The sequence below is a fragment of the Brachycentrus maculatus genome, unplaced genomic scaffold (assembly GCF_059751285.1).
Source record: "Brachycentrus maculatus isolate JH-2025_06_01 unplaced genomic scaffold, ASM5975128v1 h1tg000121l, whole genome shotgun sequence".
NCBI lineage: Eukaryota > Metazoa > Arthropoda > Insecta > Trichoptera > Brachycentridae > Brachycentrus > Brachycentrus maculatus.
The window spans coordinates 679,556-695,186 of record NW_028280874.1 but is presented as its reverse complement, the minus strand read 5'-3'; the positions used below and the strand labels follow the sequence as shown (position 1 = coordinate 695,186).

The window sequence follows — 15,631 nt, the reverse complement described above, 5'->3', positions numbered from 1 at the left end:
AGTAAAACAATTTCCGTGGCGTTTTTTACTAAAAAAAATCTAAGTTATAATTTGTTGCTTAAAAATATCTTTATTTAGTATTTTAGAATTATGCGCTGAGAGCAGTTTGTCATCTGATTTGCTTTTCTAGATAATTAAAAATATATAAATAATATTGCGTTTGTCGATGTTTATATTATTTTATATTATTTTGTAAAATATCTAAATATACATAAAATTATTTGATGTAGAATTCAAAGGAAAATTCAGATCATTGATTCCACTATTTCTCTATCCAAATTGACATATTTTTTTTAGTTAAGTAGTTTGTATGTAGTCAATAACACATAAATGGTTCATATTAAATAAAGAAAGAAATATAATGCAGATTAATTCGATAAAATAATTATTTAACTGTCTTTCCATGATAGATTTGCAACATAATCGGTAGTCTCCTAGGCAGGAATAGATTGGTATCATTTACAGCTTCAATTGACAGCTTGACAGTTGAGAAAATAAGTATAGTGGATTCAAAGGGAAGGAAAAACTTATTTAACAAAAAGAAGAAAAAAAATTGTACTAAATACAGTTAATTTTTTTTAACTAGCCAAAATTACAATACATGAAGGATACAACAATACATACCTATTCCAATGAGATATCTATCAAGATCAAACTTAGAAGCAGGTTAAAAACATATTTTTAAAATTGTAATACATTTTTATGAAGTCTATAATCCATTAACCTTGCATCTGGCCTTTTTACAATTGACACCCTAAATGGAATTACCCAGATCTAGTACCCTTTTCTTCATTTATTCATCATTTTATAACTGATTACTGATTGATTGATTGAAAATATGAGAGTAAGTACATTTTCAGTGAGTTAAAATTATAAATATCGATTTCAAATATGAATTAGTAACTTTTACATACTAATTTTGATTAACACACTAAGGACAGAAAGGTATTTCTACCCGTTTGGTCGATTGATGCTTAAGGACGGGAAGTGTATTTTTACGTTCTGCGCCTGGCTAATTTCAAAGAAAAGAAGGCATTGTTTATCGTTTTTATATGAAAATTATGTACCAATATCTTTGTTAAGATCTAAACTATATGTACACAATTATCGATTAGCATCAACAGCGGTTCGCAAGCGTAAAAAAAACACCAATCCGAAATTTGTTGAGTAGAGTCATATACGAAAAAATATGGACAATTTGAAATCCATATATAACAAACAATGTTTGTCTTTCTTTGATTTTGTTAAAAAAAAATTACAAAAATACCATATTCCATTTTTCTTATCTTACGTCACGTTTGAAGATTAAAAGATGACTACACTCCAAATTAATAATGAAAAAAAAAATACCTTAAACTCAAATTGAACATGATTATAAAAAGCTTATGTTACCTACATATTTCAGATAATTTCAAAAGAAGGAATTTGTTCACAGAGATATGATATTAAGACTTCAACAATACAAAATGGGTTTTAAATTCCTTTAGGTTAAAGTTTTTACACTCTTTTGGCTAATATATTAATTTGTTCCTTCCCTTCAAATCCAACATCAATATTTACTGTAATTTTAGTTGTGGTGAAATAATAAGATAAAAAATATCATCTGGTAAACCCACACCATAGGTTCTTATATAGGTACAAAATATTAATAACAAATACAACGTTTTTTAGCTTTGAAATCAGCTGTCCACTCAGGTTATGAGACAAGTAAGTTTGCACATATGCACCTTATGGTACAGTCAGATAGACTGTTAATAACACATGTGAAGAAATGCGAGTGAGATGTCTGTTTAACGCAATTTGTTATCCGAGTGGGCATTTGATTTCGACTAGTATAGAATAGTATGTAATGTGAATCATGTGAAGTTGCGGAGGAGAATTTTATAAGATTTCAGAAATCAGTTTATTTTAATGCTACTTTAAGAGAAGTTGAATGAGATAAAAATTAAATAACATCATCCTTATCATTCATCATTTTCTTTGTATTTTTCCAGCTTCGAGTGGTGCATAGGACACCACACTGAATTGATGCCTGAATTGAGTCAACTCGATCGTGATTACATAAAGGCAGGGTGATCAGTCCTGTTCTCAAGATTCATTAATATAAAAGTACAATATGTCTGCTGGAAGTAGTTGGCGTAAGTGAAGGATATTACTGCTATATGGTAAAGAAAATGGATGAGAAATAGTAGGTACAACAGGAGAGGAAGAGGAGAATAGCAGCAATGGCTCGGGTACATAAACCAGTTTATGTAAGTAAAACACTGGTAATATGTATAAGTCCCTTAAGCGATATTTTATGATGTCACTTAAAACTTTACTTCACCATGACCGGTTTCTAAGTTCTCATTCCTTCATCAGGTCGACGATAGACTAAATTCAAATATTAATGAATGATAGGGAGAGTGTTATATTACCGTCCTAAAAAGGTAATAACGATTTAAAAATACAAATTAAAATAAATAAATTACTAAAAGTATAAGCCCGGTATTAAGGCTACAGTTTAAAGTAAGATGGCAATTCAGAAGTTATCAATATCACTTTGACGGGGGGGAGGAGAGAGGGGGGAGGGGATGTCTTCCCGGCTGCTGATTCTCTCTATGATCTTAGCCACTATCGAGGAGGATGGTGCATGAGGAGGACCTAGAGACAAATAAAATCAATTAGAAACAACACGAGATGAAAACGATAAACAACAGAAACAGATTCTGCGCATTCCTTGGAATTCGACACCTACAACATCTCCCTCTCAAATATGGTGCATAGGGCACTGCATCATATAAATGCAGTGTTATCTTGATCGTTAACACATGAAGGAAAGGTGATCAGCCCTTCGCTTCAGGCACCAGTCCAGGGTAATATTGAATAAATATTAGAGTGAAAAAATCACTTTTATTTATTTGACACCCCCCTGGGAATCGAACCTGGGACCTCCAGAACGGTAGCCGAGCGTGCTGACCATTACACTACGGAAGCAGACACTACTGTACAGGTCATTATTATGATTAAAAATACATCTAATTAAAATGAGAAAAAATTCCACAAAAGCATTTATTATAAAAGGCTATGTAGGGCAGATGTAGTTCATAATAAATTGTATTAACATTTTAATACTTGTGTGTACATATTGTTCAATATATTAAATCTAATCAATGCAATATCTATGCATGTAAGAGACTAGAGTCTATTAACGGTTTATGTTAAATTAATAGGAAAATGTTTTTTTTAAATAGAGTAGAGTTAGCTTAATGCAATCACAGATAACTGAGTATTGTGACATCAAGTCATTGATAATGGTTACCAACCGCTTATTGTCACCATACTCAGTTGGTCCGAAAACCCTGCATATAAATTATGATAAATAATTCACCTACAGTTATTCTGGTGACAATTATATACAAAAAATTGATATTTTTATTGAAGTTAAATATCCTATATGAAATACCACGGCTATGTGGTATTCAATATAGGATATCGAACATCGAGAAGTATGTATTTCACAAATATGAACATTTTATGCAACTCAAATTAAGAGCAAATGGCGATTGATGAATTTGAACATTGTTTCAAACAAAAATTTTATAATATTAGTATATTTGTAATACATTTTAGGTTAAAAAGTGTTCATTAAAATAGTCTGCTTAAAGGTGGAGACTGACCGGAGCATTTCGTCGTAACATAACTTCTTAACATCGCTCGCGGCGAGCATCACTGAGCATCCGAAACTATGGATGTAGCGCTCGGCACGCTGTACTGACTGCCTGAATGCTCGCATCGTAACGTGTTACGTTACGACGAAATGCTCCGGTCAGTCTCCAATGTTATCAGTTATTGTTATCAAACTAACCAGTTCTAAACACACATATAGAGATAACATTTACAAAAGACAAGCTCATTCATGCAGTTTTAAAATGATATTGAAAATTGCAATGACTACATATTTTCTTTATTTTGTTCCTTTCTGCACCGGTTTTAACTTTGTAGTCAATTGTCTGAAGGCAAAGTAAAAAGTTTTGTAGATTAGTTTCTGAGAGACAGATGGTATATACTTCATGAAATACAGATCATGTACGTGATGGACCTCAAGTGAAGGGCATGTAAAAGCAAATGAAGGTAGGAAAAGGGTAATAGCAGCAATGGGTACAACACTCGGAGTTGCATACCCATAATCATACTAGCTTCAGAGTCACTCGGACACTACTAATATGTACAAGTTTCTTGGGAATCACAGCTCTTTTTTTATAAACCCTCATCTGCACCAGATGGTGCATAGGGCACTGCATAATATAAACGCAGTGTTATCTTGATGGTTAACACATGAAGGAAAGGTGATCAGCCCTTCGCTTCAGGTACCATTCCAGGGTAATATTGAATAAATATTAGAGTGAGAAAGTCACTTTTATTTATTTAACCCCACCCTGGGAATCGAACCTGGGACCTCCAGAACGGTAGCCGAGCGTGCTGACCATTACACTACGGAGGCAGACAATACTGTATAGGTCATTATTATGATTAAAAATACATTAAATTAAAATGAACAAAAAAACAACAAAACATTCAATGCATTACAAATGATAACATAAAAAAAGTATCAATATGTACAGAATATAAAAACAAATACCACACATCTGTTCACAATTATTATACTAAAACAAATAAATATCATACATAATGCAATTACATAGGGTGAAATAAATTCTCAGAAATAATTTTTATAATGACTCCAATAATTGTAACGAATCCTAATAATGTATATATTATTTGATAACTGTTGATAGAAATCAGAAAGGAAATTCATTTCAGGGGTTTGAACAACACGTCGAAAGCAAGCACATAAAATAAAATAAAATAAATTTAAACACTTAAGGCTTCTTATTTTTAACGGAGAATCAATCAACGGACACTAAATATTATAAACATAGATCTTCATCTTCAAACCCTTATCCACACGCCAATACTGAATAGGGCACTGCATCATATAAACGCAGTGTTATCTTGATTGTTAACACATGAAGGAAAGGTGATCAGCCCTCCGCTTCAAGAAGCGGAGGGCAGGGATAAATATTAAATATTGCATAAATATTAGAGTGTAAAAATCACTTTTATTTATTTGACCCCCCCCCCTGGGAATCGAACCCGGGACCTCCAGAATGGTATCCGAGCGTGCTGACCATTACACTATGGAGGCGGACAATAAATACATATTTCAAACATCAAGGAACTACGTAAAAAGTATTACTGTTTATTTTAATATGGGATATGGTCTGGGCATTCACAGGACTTATGACTTGACATAAGTTGGTTTAAGTGATTTTTTTTTTTTGCTAAACTCTCAGAAGTTGTATATACATACACCCCCTAACTGCAAGAAAATTTCACAGAGGGGGCGGCGATTAAACTTGCGTGCTCTCAATTATTCAGTATTATTTCTTTTTGAACATATAAGTTAAGGGCAAACTCGCATTAATAAAACTCAGTTGGCTTTTAGCAACGCATAGAGCCGGTCGTCAAAAAGCAAAAAAAAAACAATTACGTCAAATGTCTCCTGCGTTTAAAGAAAATGAAGTTGCTATTTAACGAATACTTGGCCTTAACAATGTTTAAGGAGCTATTTATTTAAAAGTAAAACTTTCTTCACAAAAAATCAGTAGCATGAAGAAAGAGAGAGAGAATACCCTTGTCCGCACCCCAATGGTGGATAGGGCACTGTGTCATATAAACGCTATCCTGTTATCTTGATCGTTTACACATGAAGGAAAGGTGATCAGCCCTCCGCTTCAGGTACCAGACCAGGGTAATATAGAATAAATATTACGGTGAAAAAATCACTTATATTTATTTGACCGCCCCTGTGAATCGAACCCGGGACCTCCAGAACGGTAGCCGAGTGTGCTGACCATTACACTACGGAGGCGGAGCATGAAGAACACATCAATAAAAATGAAATTGACTTATATACAACTTAGGTTAGTTCTGAATTCCGGTGACAATATAGTGTCCAAGTAAAAACAAAAACCAATATATGTATATATTTTTTAATATTATTTGAAATGATAAATTCAATTTACAGACCTAGTAAGAGTAGAAAAATGAGAAAAAAACTATCAACATACTGCATACATAGTGGAAAGTGAAAATAGCTTAAGCATTACAATTAGCCCTTTGTGTGAACCCAATAAAAAAAAATCAGAAATCTTTAGTGCGTTTCTGATATAAATGATTTTTCTACAAATTTTATTTTATTTTTGCTTTTATTTTTATTAAAAGACAAAGCAAAAAATAAAAAGTTATAAAATATATAATCAAATTTATACCCAAATATGTGGCAAACGTTAAAATTTCACAAATCCAGATGCACATTAAAGTATATTTTGCATTGAAAATATTGTTTCCGCCATTTTAACTTTCCAGCATAGATGTTAACATCAAAATGAGCAAAATCAGAAAAACAACTAACTAAACAATCAAACAAATGAACAATGCATGACAAAAACAAAAATAACAACATAATTTGTATAAATATTTCCTTACTCAACAGTTACAATGGGTAATGCGGGTCCAGAATTAGTCCTGAGGCGTTGATGAGATGACGATTTCATAAACCGACAGACTGGTGTACAATTATCTAGTTAGTGCCAATTTCATTAGTAAATTTCAACATTTAAAACACTTGTCAGTAGAATAAGACTCACAGAATTGCAGTTAAAGTACTAAATATTTACTTTTAAGGTCAATATTTATATTTCCAGTAGATGGTTTCACTGAAAATCTATTTCAGTATTAAGGCTGAATATGGGTTTGCTATCTTTTTATAATAACAACAAAACAAACTTATTAATTTTTAGTTTTTTGTACTGAGATCAAGATACGGAAAACTTTTTATTTTTCACGTACATTTCAATTTAACACATTGTTTACGGCAAACATAAAATTGTGCGTTTCGGAAACCTTATGTTGCGGCGGTGTGCACATTTTTGTGCGTTTCGGTTACCTTCAACTTTGTATACGAAAACAAGTTATAACCATATAATTTCTTCTAATAGGTGTCACTATAATAAAAATATATTATCGAATATTTTCTGTCATCATTCTTTTGATGCTATATAATATCGCCCGTGTCAAATTACATTTCTTTAAACTAACTTGTATTTAAATTAAGTTTTTTGTATTTTGTATTAACTAATTATACTTAGAAACCTATACCCTTATACCCTGTACTATGACTATTTATTTTGTATACCCACACACAGGCCATGCCTTTGTGGGATTTTTTTTTGTATTCATTTTTATTTTTTATAAATATTTTTTGTTTTTGAATTTATGTAATGCAAAAGAATTTTAAGTAAAGAAAAAAAAAAAAAAAAAAAAAACTTCAACGTAACCAATGTGTTAAAACAAATGTTTTTAGTGTTAAATTGTAATGTTCATGAAATAATATTCTGACAGACAAATGTTTACGAGTTGTGTTAGTCCAGAAATAAGTGTAAAATTCAATTAACTGGTTAGTAAAATATAAAATAGGTACAAATAGTGAATAAACCTTTGAATGTAGGCAATAATTAATGTTTATTTTTATACAATTCGTAAATAAATCAATGATCACTAATACTTTCAAAGTTGCCTTATTTATTCAAAAATGAATTACAACCTTGGTTTAAAAATTGCATTTTATTAATAAATAAAATTAGGGATAAAACAAGTTTGTTCAAACAAACAAGTACAGTAGAATTTACATACTTCCAAGTTGGTACATTAACAGACCAAAAGTTTATAATATAGAATACATGTATGTAATTTTAGTATGAATTACATTCATATGTATGTATGAAGAAAATTCTAAGATATTACGAATCTCACTTTTAAATATTTTTTTGAATTTTTTAATTAACTTTTAAAATATATTTGAATTGAACACTGACAATCAAAATAACAAGATATTTTTTTGCATGCTATAATGTAAAATTCTTTATCTCAGAAAATATCTGTAATTATTTTTAAAGTAATGTTTGTTATTAATCAATGTTTTACTTAGTAAATACCAATATTTCTTAAAATCTACTGTGACATGTGTTTCGATGCATTCTGCATCATTTCCTAACACCATGTTTGAAAATGATCATCATTTGGAATGCATCGAAACACGTGTCTCAGTAGATTTTAAGAAATAGTGGTATTTACTAAGTGAAACATTAATTAAAAATGGATAGATTTTTACCACAAAGTGACTGCCGAATCAATTAATGAAAAATGTTTGTTATATAGAAGGCGAAATAAATGACAAATTTTCTAAAAGATTGTTCAATTGGGAGAACTGCTAAATTTTAATACGGATGTTTGACTGTATACAACTGAATTATTTTATAGCAACTGCATAAATATCCTGATAGAAAACTGTCTAATTATCATATAAATACATCTTTTGCACAAGGCGGTAGTTATTTTTTTCTTATAAAATCATTAATTTATTGCAAACATTTTTTTTATTTTGACTAATTGCATGTCTCCCAAATAATTATGAATAGTATTGTTAGTTTTGTTAAATGTGATTGATGAGGAAGGAAAATAATCATGAATTATCATACCAGTAAGTCCTTTGTATCCGAAAATACCGCATTCATGCATTTTCATTATTTTCTGTTCCTCTTTTATAAATTGCTCTGTGCTAACACCCTTAACCTGAAAATACAAAATGTTTCTTACATTAAATATTCATTGTTATTTCATTAAAAAAAAATTAAATAATGAAATTTAAAAAAACTTATATGTACAAGTTTGAAGATCAAAACATGAGTGAAAAATATATATTTTTTGTCTGTGGTAATATCAGTTAAATCAAAGGGAGAATACTAATTCTACATAAAAAATGAAGCCGAATCAAGAGCACAAAAATTCAAAATATTTTTACTTTATTTGGTTGGTAGTACTTAGCAACTTATTAAATAAAATTTTCACAGTTCTTACCCACTAGAATTCAAAGAGTAGCATAAATCCAAATTCAAATAAAATAATGGTATTGCCAGTTTTTCTAATGATTTAAAGCGGTAATGAAGTTTTTAAAAAATCAAACGGCATATATTTTTACCACAGGTAACACAAGGGATGTTAACAGTGTATAAATTACACAAGCTAGTTTGAGTACAGATATTCCTGCTTTTCTTTTCTAAACGTATTATACTTTCTCCATTTCCTTTCCCATATATTTACCAGTAATGTCCTTCACCCTAAATTCCTTGAAATTTATCATCTATATCACCTCAAAAATATTTCACTTCTAAATTCAATAATCTGGGGCATGGGATTGATAACTTTGCATTCATATGATCATTTATCAAATTAGTACTGTAAATTTGATGCGGTGTCCTATGCACCATATTCCGAATAGGGGTCAAAGAAGAAGAAGAAGGTCATGAGTTTAATGAAATAACAGGATTAGGTAAATCTGTATTTACGCAACACATGTGATATAATGCAATATGCACTTATGAGAATTCAATAATCAGCACTTATAAAAATAGGAATACTAGAGAAAATGGGATTAAATTATGACAAGTTAGAAAAATATAAAATGAATCAAAGTATTGAAATAAACACTATAATACATGCAAGTTTTTGCCAGGTTTCGATATAGAAAGTAATAAAAAATTATATTATAATGCCATCGTTCCTTCTTTCAAACCCTTATCCACACCCCAATGGTGCCTAGGGCACTGCATCATATAAACGAAGTGTTATCTTGATTGTTAACACATGAAGGAAAGGTGATCAGCCCTCTGCTTCAGGTACCAGTCCAGGGTGATATTGAATAAATATTAGAGTGAAAATATTACTCAAATTTATTTGACCCCCCCTCCCTCCCCCGTTGGAATCGAACCCGGGACCTCCAGAACGGTAGCCGAGTGTTCTGGACGGTATCCTTTACACTACAGAGGGGGACAAACTATACCATGTAGATAATTTTAACTTCACTTCTGGACTTTTATTTTTAACGACTTTGGTATTTTGAAACTGGATGACTATCAGTATTGTAACGAAGCTTAAGATACTGAAAAGAAGTTTCCTTTGTTAGAATATTGGAATTTCAGAGAAGCATTACAGATTGTATGTTGGTAGGATGGGTTAAGAATAACAGGTACCTTGGACGGCTTTAGAAATCTATCGGGTATTCTTGCAAGTTGCTGTCGCGCCGGGCTCGGACCGAACCCGACCCCTCGCAGAACCGCTTCTGCATCCACTTTCCGGGACTCCAGGAGACTCTCTACACTGGACGCTCTGCTGTTAGCTCCGTCCGACTGAAACACCATTACTAATATACAACTAAGAAGAGCGGTAATCTACTTCTAAAGAACCATAATCTTGCAATTATATCTTCGGCCTAGGTCAGTAAAACCTTTAATTTATGGCGTAGACTGATGGTTAGAAAAAATGAACACAGTGTAAAAATAAAATGGTTTATTTTGTTCATTGATATAAATCATTAATGTATGGTAAAAATAAGATCTTCGAAATGTATAAAAGGAATTTTATGCACTAAAATATTTTTATGAATTAATAGATTAACATTATTTTTATCATTGGTGCATTCACAAGAATGTGTGAAATTGGCTCGTCTGCGGAGTTTTCACTATCGATGCACATCCTCCCATTAGTATACATTCTAATTTCACTATCACTACTTTGAGTTTGACAAACATTTTCATGCGCTTTCAACATCACAATCGGTCGATTTCGACATTGTAAAGACGAAAACAATAGGTTTTTACAAAAAAAGTACTTCTATTTTTCACTCAAATTTAATGAAATTTCATTATTTGTGAACATTATTGATGGATTGGAACTTTAGAAATGCGCAAGCTTCGGCACAACCTCCCAGCTTGACAGTCAAAATACACTGGCATAATTGTCAGTATATATATTCGTATATATAAAAAAGCCGCTTTTGGAAAAGTACACGAGTCGATCTATCGATTCTCAGCACTCTTACAGTTAATTTAATGTTTTTGAATTCCTAAATAATGCAAACAAACAAATGGATATCGGTAATTGAAGCCAAATAGTATTACTGCAATATTCCTTAAGAAAACTAGATGTTTTAAACTTAAATTAAATCAACACTAGTTACTCGCATGAAAACATGACATTTTGTAAAAATGATAAGGTTACCTGCTGCGATGAATCCCGGAATAAGGCGTTCCTATGTCTCGGACTATTACCTTCAGAATTGATAGATCTATCCCTCAGTAATGGTGCTTTAGTCCGCTTAGCTAAACTACTGTCCACAGAAGTGGAATACACATCTAACTTCACTTCACTTTCCTCAATCCGCACACTTTTCTCAACTTCACACGAAGTGTTCACCTCAGTCTCGTCACTTGGACTTTCCGCACACCCCTCGTTTTTTTTCACAGGCACCGGGGTACTGGTAGTCTGGATATTTATGCTTTTGATGGGGGAAACCAGGCTGTTGACAGTGTCTTCAGTGACGCTGATGTCGTCGTGCGACGTGACTCTCTCTACGGGTTGGGGCTTCTGTTCCTGCCTCGGTATAGAGTCTACCCATTGCTGGACCGGACTTTTGCGACGCATATCAATCAATACTCCACCGATCCAATGGCGAAATCGAATCCCCCACAGCGGAGACTTGTTAACTGATGAATTTCCTAGAATTAAAACAGCATTATCATGATTAACGAGTGATTCATCACGCTACTGCCAATTGCTACACTAAGTGTTTAAACATACTAGACCAGCTTAAATCAGTTTGCAAACTCCTTCAAGCTGCAACAGTTTGGTAATTGGCAGTTTCAATATAAAATAATAATAGTTTCAATATAATGTTTTGATTTTTATATTGAAACTGAAAAGGAAACAGTACTTAACTCTGGGAGTTTGAAGCGATTGACCTTGACTTCTTTAAGCTGCTAGTTTGTTTCTATACTAAGATATCACATCAGCCTCTAGTTTTAGATTACAAGTCAAAGATATGGTATTTTGAAACTGAGACAATCATAGCAACAATGCGATAGGATGCATTGAGAATTCTATTTCAGCTATGTATAATAAAAAAATACATGAATATAAAAAAATGTACATTGATCATAACATTTAATATTAAAAATATGAAATGATTTCATGCATAAAACGCACATTATACTTGGAATACAATTCAAAATGTTTTACTGTTGTATTTATGTGCCAATAATGAGAATAATTTATATTTTACTTTAATTTATTTAAAATATGGAAAAAAATGCAAACATTATTGATAAATTGAGAAAGATGAGAACATGTAGATAGGATGAATGGAAAAACATTTACACTACACATATTGTAAGATTTAGAAATAAGAATTACACAATCCAATAAACATTTGAAAGTGGACGCAGGCAAGAGAAATTGACATGCCGATTGACATGCAAGTATGAAAATATGGATGGATATATGTGAATTGAGCTGTCTGAATGCAAAAATTAATAAACGTGGGCTTTCAGACACTGCAGAGAAGCGGTGTTATGGTATGTTATTACTTTGAAATATCACAGTTTTAAAGGAACTTTAGATTGGAAAAACAAGGTTAAACAAGTACACAGATTGTTAGAATCAGTAAAGGGGATTGAAACGTCAATTCCGTTAGTATCAAAATGCCATTTCTTGACTTGCAGTTTTCTAAAATGGCAATTTACAACAACTATTATTACAATGTGGTGATAATTTGCAAACCTGATCTGGAATCCATCCTCGAAACACAAAAGCAGCATGCAATAAACGAACATGTAAAAAACAAATATCGAATACAGACAATAAGAAACAACGATATATCGCTTACCTAAATAGATTTCGATTGGTTTATTAGTGTAAAAACGTCAATTGCACAATTAATAACATATTTATTAGACGTGACAGCTAGCAGTCAGCTGAAAACTTCTCGGGCGATATCCAACAGGTCGGTATGTGTGTGGTATATGTACACGTTGAGGACACGCACCAACACTAACAAATTTGACATTTATTGTATTATGCTGCGTCCACACAATTATTAAAATTTCAGTTAAGTTTAACTTTGACCCTATGATTTTTTGTGATGTTTTTTTAATTCAGAAATAAAGAATTACGTTTTACAATTATTCGGTTGATGTTGTTGTATTCATTTACCGTTTCATCAACATAACATCTTGTCCATAATCATCAAATTCGGCATTCCTGTTTAGTAGGGAACACTACAAAAAAATGGAACCTTCGCAAATCGTACGTAAATATGATTGTAGTACTACAACTGTAGTGTTACCATGATTTATTAAATAAAAATAGGAGGCCATCGACCAACGAAGCGTCGGCGGGGTTTTTTTTTAATCGACGTCAACAGCCAAATGACCTTAAAAAAAGTTGCTCGGAAATGCGGCTTACTTTTTACTCCAAATTTCCTAGCGATTTTTTTTTCAGTCATTTGACAATTTTTTCTCCTATATCGGGACTGGAGTGGATTATAATTTTAGTATTTCCTATTTTGTACACTGTTCATTTTATCAAATAAATTACCGATGTTAGTAAAAAAAATAAAACAATTACTAAAATGGTATGAAGATACCTTCTTATTTTGGAAAAGTAGAGTGAATATGTATGCTGTTTAAAATAATGACATTAAGAGAAATTTGTGTTTTAAAATAATGCATTATATATTTTCCTTATAAACACGTCACATCTCAAAGCAAAAAATATTATGTAAAATTTTATGTCGTTTCAACTTTTATGCGAATAATATCAATAAAAATATAAATCAATATTAACAGGTACACCGTTTTGCACTAAAACGACCGGCGCACAGTGCGTTATTTTGGCAATCTAGGGGTACTTTATTATTACGCTTAAAATATACCGGTTTTAGTAGGTTTTTGGATACTATCACTTATAAAATACATGATTGAGTGAACATTTTGTATTTATCTTATAGTATTTCTAGAAAGATACGATAAAATGGGTATTAAAACAACTTTCATGCTTTATGAAAAGAGGTCACAGTTAAATGTGTTTGTATTACACTTAAATGTTTTGGCAGATATTAATATTATTTAAATATTTGTTGTAGATGCATATATGCATAAAACGTCATCACCAATGTTTGTAAAAGAAAGGTATATATTCGTATATGAGGCCAGGAATTATTTGAAAATGGAGAATATTCAAGTTATATTTTATTCAGAATCACTATTATTTAAATATTCTTCTGATTCATTAAACTCATGTTTTAAGTTCTGTTTGAATAGATAAACATGATCACATGGCATCGGATACTTTACCCTCTATCATACAAAATTCATCGTAAGCTTCACGTGCATTTTTATTTCATTCACAAGTATTTTTGTTGGAGAAAGTGTCGTAATTTCATCCAAATCAACTTCTGTAGTCATTGTGTTCACCGTTTCTTTAATAAAAACCAATTAAATGGGGTGCCAATATCTAGTCGACAATGGTGCACGATTTTGCCAAATATATTTTTTGTTGTGTTTAACAGTTCCACTATAAGTATACATATTTGTATTGACATCATAGTAATACTAAACAATTTTTTGTCTGTATGATGGTCTTCTGAAAATTTTGTCGGTACCTATTTTGTCGGCACCATGACAGACCTACTTTAGAATTTTATTTTAACTAATGTTTTTCGAGTAACAAAGAGTTTCAAGCACTTCTTCTTGAACCTTGGATAATCGCGCCCCAGTATGATCGTTAAATGACTAAAGCGGAATTTCAGCTGAAATTTCGTTGATGGTGATTGCTGGAGAATTTCACAGATTCTTTCGCTTAGTAAGGTGGATATTGTTTCCTATTTATATCTATCATTTGTTGCCTTATGATATCATACTGATGGGTTTTTAGATTATTTTATAGGTAGTGCTTAATCCGCAGATAATTCGGCTTATTTTTTATTGAAATATTTTTTTATTGTAAGGAAGGCAGAAGATAACTCTCTGATGAAGGCGGCAGAATCTCTTTTTCCAGTTTTTCTCAGTTTGATTACTGTGGCCAAGGACAACTCTTGTTGGGTTGTTAATTTAACATGATTTTGTATTTTTCGTTTTTTGACCTTCGATGCACACGATTCAAAAACCTTTCAAGGCCTACAAGGCTTACAAATTGAGCTACTTTTCAAAGTACTTGATGGAACTTGAGTAAAAATATTAGAAAACATAAGATTTCCTTGAATAATCTATAAAGAATTTGAACTCAAGAATTGTTTTCGAGATCTACCCGATTTATTCCACTTTTGCCCAATTTTTTGACAAACACTTCTGATTTTTGTTTTAAAACTAGTCAAAATCTTAAATAACACTGATAGCATATTAAATTGCTCCAAAATATATGCAATTGTGGCTTCAACTCTCACGCGTTTCGAATCTACGACCCATATGTCAAAAATAGCCTGACGAGAAATTTACGTAGTCATTCTGAAATTGAGAAAAAAATGTATGGGTATGGCAAATTAAGCAAAAAGTTATTATATATGCTAATAAGAATATAAGTTAAGCTTTTATAAAAATACTGTCATAGTACGGTATTTTAGGGTATGGCATACTAAAAGCCTAGTTATAATTGGAATAAACTAATTATAATTTATATTTACGAGCTATAAGTTCAA

General features: G+C 31.6%; 1 protein-coding gene across 1 annotated transcript; it reads right to left on the bottom strand.

The window, feature by feature from the left end:
* Positions 1 to 697: 697 nt before the first annotated feature.
* Positions 698 to 13,013, bottom strand: LOC148309547 (uncharacterized). The gene is made up of 5 exons (XM_088259942.1): positions 12,824 to 13,013; positions 11,161 to 11,657; positions 10,134 to 10,289; positions 8,583 to 8,676; positions 698 to 2,643 (listed from the first exon to the last, which is right to left on the bottom strand). Exons 2-5 carry the CDS (start codon positions 11,581 to 11,583, stop codon positions 2,522 to 2,524), a joined length of 795 nt encoding a protein of 264 aa, XP_088116068.1. The 5' UTR covers positions 11,584 to 11,657; positions 12,824 to 13,013; the 3' UTR covers positions 698 to 2,521.
* Positions 13,014 to 15,631: the final 2,618 nt, after the last annotated feature.